We start from the raw sequence: 2,685 nt of genomic DNA, 5'->3' as shown, positions 1-2,685 counted from the left end.
TAGTTCAGTGTTCATGAATCGGCGCACCACGCAAAATTCACGAGGCTGTAATGATCTGCAAATACAAGAGCCAAGCAACAAGACATCCTTGGACCAGTCACGTCGCAAGGACATCAAAAGTATGGCAAACCCACTTGCATACTCACGGGGTTTGCGCAATCAGCCTACTCCGGCGCAACAGCCAACCACCTGCATATCAACAAGAGAAGAAGTGCCTCACAGGTACTGCATGGTAGACAATGGTAGAAGAAGGAAAAGCGATAAAGCAAATAACAGTCAGTCTTTGATTTACCATCAACTACAACATCCAACTAGCCAACCCCGTACCTGAAGCCTTATAAAGCAGATTTGTGTTCGGACTCAAGTTTTAATAAATCATACTGCCGAACCAAAGCAAAGTAGCAACATGACTGCAGTGCAATAATTGCGCCCGCGATACTACTCACCAAGCCAGCTCTCACTCCGACGATGGTTTCAAGCCAATGCTCCCGAAAATCACAATAATGATGAGCGCAGCAATTGCTGTGAGAATTGAGCCCTTGTAAAGCGCTACTGCTTTCGGATTCCTGTCAATAAACGCAGCAACTCTGGCAAGAGTGGAGCGTTTGATGTTGCTGTTGCTGAGCGTTTTCTCGATCTTCTGGTTGTTCTTGAGAGATTTCTGGAGGTTCTTGTCGCTGAGCATCTTCTTCATGTTCTTGTCGCTGAGCACTTTTTCCAGATTCTTGTCGCTAAGTGTTTGGTCGATGGTCTTCCTACTGAGCACTTTTTCAATGTTCTTGTTGCTGCTGACAGTTTTCCCAAAGTTCTGAGCGTTTAAGGTTGCTGAGTTCGCTTTGAAAACGCCCTTCAGTCTTTCCGTGATTCCTCGCTCTTCACCTGAGAACTTGACGGTGTCAGTTGACTCTGGCTTCGCGAGGACATCGCTTCTCTGGAGGTAACTAGTGTTGCCAACAAGATTTTTGCTGGAACTGACCTCGGACTCATGGACTTGAGCTGCGTCTGCCATCTTGGTACAACACACCACAAGTGTAGCTACCGCCAATACCGAAAACGTCTGCCTCATGAAAACGGACGAGTAGGAAAATCAATTCGGGAACGCTTGAGTGGTAAAGCGTGGTTTTTTCGGAGTGAGAGGTTTAAGTACGCTTTTTGTAGCACCACGAGTCCGATTGTAGTCGAGACGGAATCCATTCAGATTGTAACGGCAAATATAACCCATTTCCGTGCCCATCTGAGTCTTGCTGATATGCTGAAACAAAAATGCGACTTTTAAACGGATTCAACCCCAAAAAAGCCTTAAAACCGGCAAGTTGAGTATTTTGTCGTCATACTAATCCTAAACGTAAACCATATGCGAGTAACGAAGGCTGCAGGGTTAAGTAGCAATATGCGGTCTGGCTTGCCAACAATTATCCGGATATGCACGCAGTTGAAGGGAATTAATGCACTCAAGCGAAATGGAGGATCTTTCTGAGGAGCAATAATGATATTGATCTGTACAAGCTGGTTAGCACTGTCGGAGGAAACAAGATGATAAGCATTATAAACATTATGCACCCTTCCCTTATAGAAACCGCATACCCTGGAATACACATGCTACTATAATAGAATGTAGAGTTCTGTATCATTATAAAAAAAAAATACGTTTACGAAAACTCTACAATCTGCATCGGCAATAATCGCAACGAAGTATTAATAGGCCGTTGGACTAACTACCCCACTGAATCAGCATAATATGCTTATTATGCCGACTAGGCCTTTGCTACTAATAGTAGTATTTCTACTAGAAGCCTTGGGGTGATTCGCGAAGACTAAATGCACTATTATTTATCGATTCTTTCTGAATATCTAGCTCCTCCAACTAGGCTTTCACTGAAGTTTGACGATCAGTTTGCCGATGTTCTTGCGCGCGTACATGTAATCGATGGCCTCCGGGATGCTTTCCAATCCACGGAACTCGGTCGAGTCCACTCCCGGGTTCAGCTTCCCTTCAGCCATCAGCTTCAGCAGTCGCTCAATATGAGACGGGATGAACTCGTCGTGGTTGTGCAGGAGGAACCCACGCACACTGGCCGATTTCATGAGTAGTTTCGGGTTCAGCTGGTTCACCAGCATCGGCTCAGCCGACTTGTCGCCGTGGTAGCCCGAGATAAAGCCAAACACAATCACTCTTGCATGCTTGGCCAAATTGTCCGTCACAGCCTTGAACATGTCGCCACCGACGGTCTCAAACACGAGATCGACACCGTTAGGATACTCCTTCTTCAGCACGGTATCCACGTCTTCCTTCGTGTAGTTAATCACACGGTCGCAGCCCAGTTTCTTCAAGTGTTCCACCTTGGCGTCCGAGCTGCACGTGCCGATCACGTGGTTACCAGCAAGTTTGGCCAGCTGGACCACATACTGACCGGTGCCTCCTGCTGCAGCCGATACAAACACCGTTTCATTGGTTTTCATCTCTCCGATCTGCTCCAGGGCCACAGACGCCGAGATGCCTCCCACCGTCATGGTCACTACAGCGGGGGACAGTTCCGGTGTCTTGATGAGGTTGGCTGAGGGCACCTCCACGTACTCGGCGAAAGCTCCGAACTTCTGGTAAGCGACAGCATCGCCCACCTTAACGTTGGTGACGCCTTCACCGATGGCGTGTACGATGCCGGCAGCTTCGAGACCGCAGCCGAA

The 2,685-nt window shown here is 47.7% G+C and overlaps 2 protein-coding genes across 2 annotated transcripts; both read right to left on the bottom strand.

Moving 5' to 3' along the window:
* Positions 1 to 261: 261 nt before the first annotated feature.
* PPTG_09771 (hypothetical protein) lies at positions 262 to 1,253 on the bottom strand. Its single transcript, XM_008905560.1, has one exon. It carries the CDS (start codon positions 1,064 to 1,066, stop codon positions 458 to 460), a length of 609 nt encoding a protein of 202 aa, XP_008903808.1. The 5' UTR covers positions 1,067 to 1,253; the 3' UTR covers positions 262 to 457.
* Positions 1,254 to 1,700: 447 nt separating this feature from the next.
* PPTG_09770 (hypothetical protein) lies at positions 1,701 to 2,511 on the bottom strand (the record flags this gene model as incomplete). Its single annotated transcript, XM_008905559.1, has 1 exon — positions 1,701 to 2,511. One exon carries the CDS (start codon positions 2,509 to 2,511, stop codon positions 1,873 to 1,875), a length of 639 nt encoding a protein of 212 aa, XP_008903807.1. The 3' UTR covers positions 1,701 to 1,872.
* Positions 2,512 to 2,685: the final 174 nt, after the last annotated feature.

This window comes from Phytophthora parasitica (assembly GCF_000247585.1).
Source record: "Phytophthora parasitica INRA-310 unplaced genomic scaffold supercont2.21, whole genome shotgun sequence".
NCBI lineage: Eukaryota > Oomycota > Peronosporomycetes > Peronosporales > Peronosporaceae > Phytophthora > Phytophthora nicotianae.
Note: the sequence above shows the minus strand (reverse complement) of the source record. Positions and strands in the feature narration are given on the sequence as shown.

Coding starts and splice junctions, on each gene's coding strand:
- PPTG_09771 (XM_008905560.1), bottom strand. CDS start 1,066: ATGAGGCAGACGTTTTCGGTATTGGCGGTAGCTACACTTGTGGTGTGT.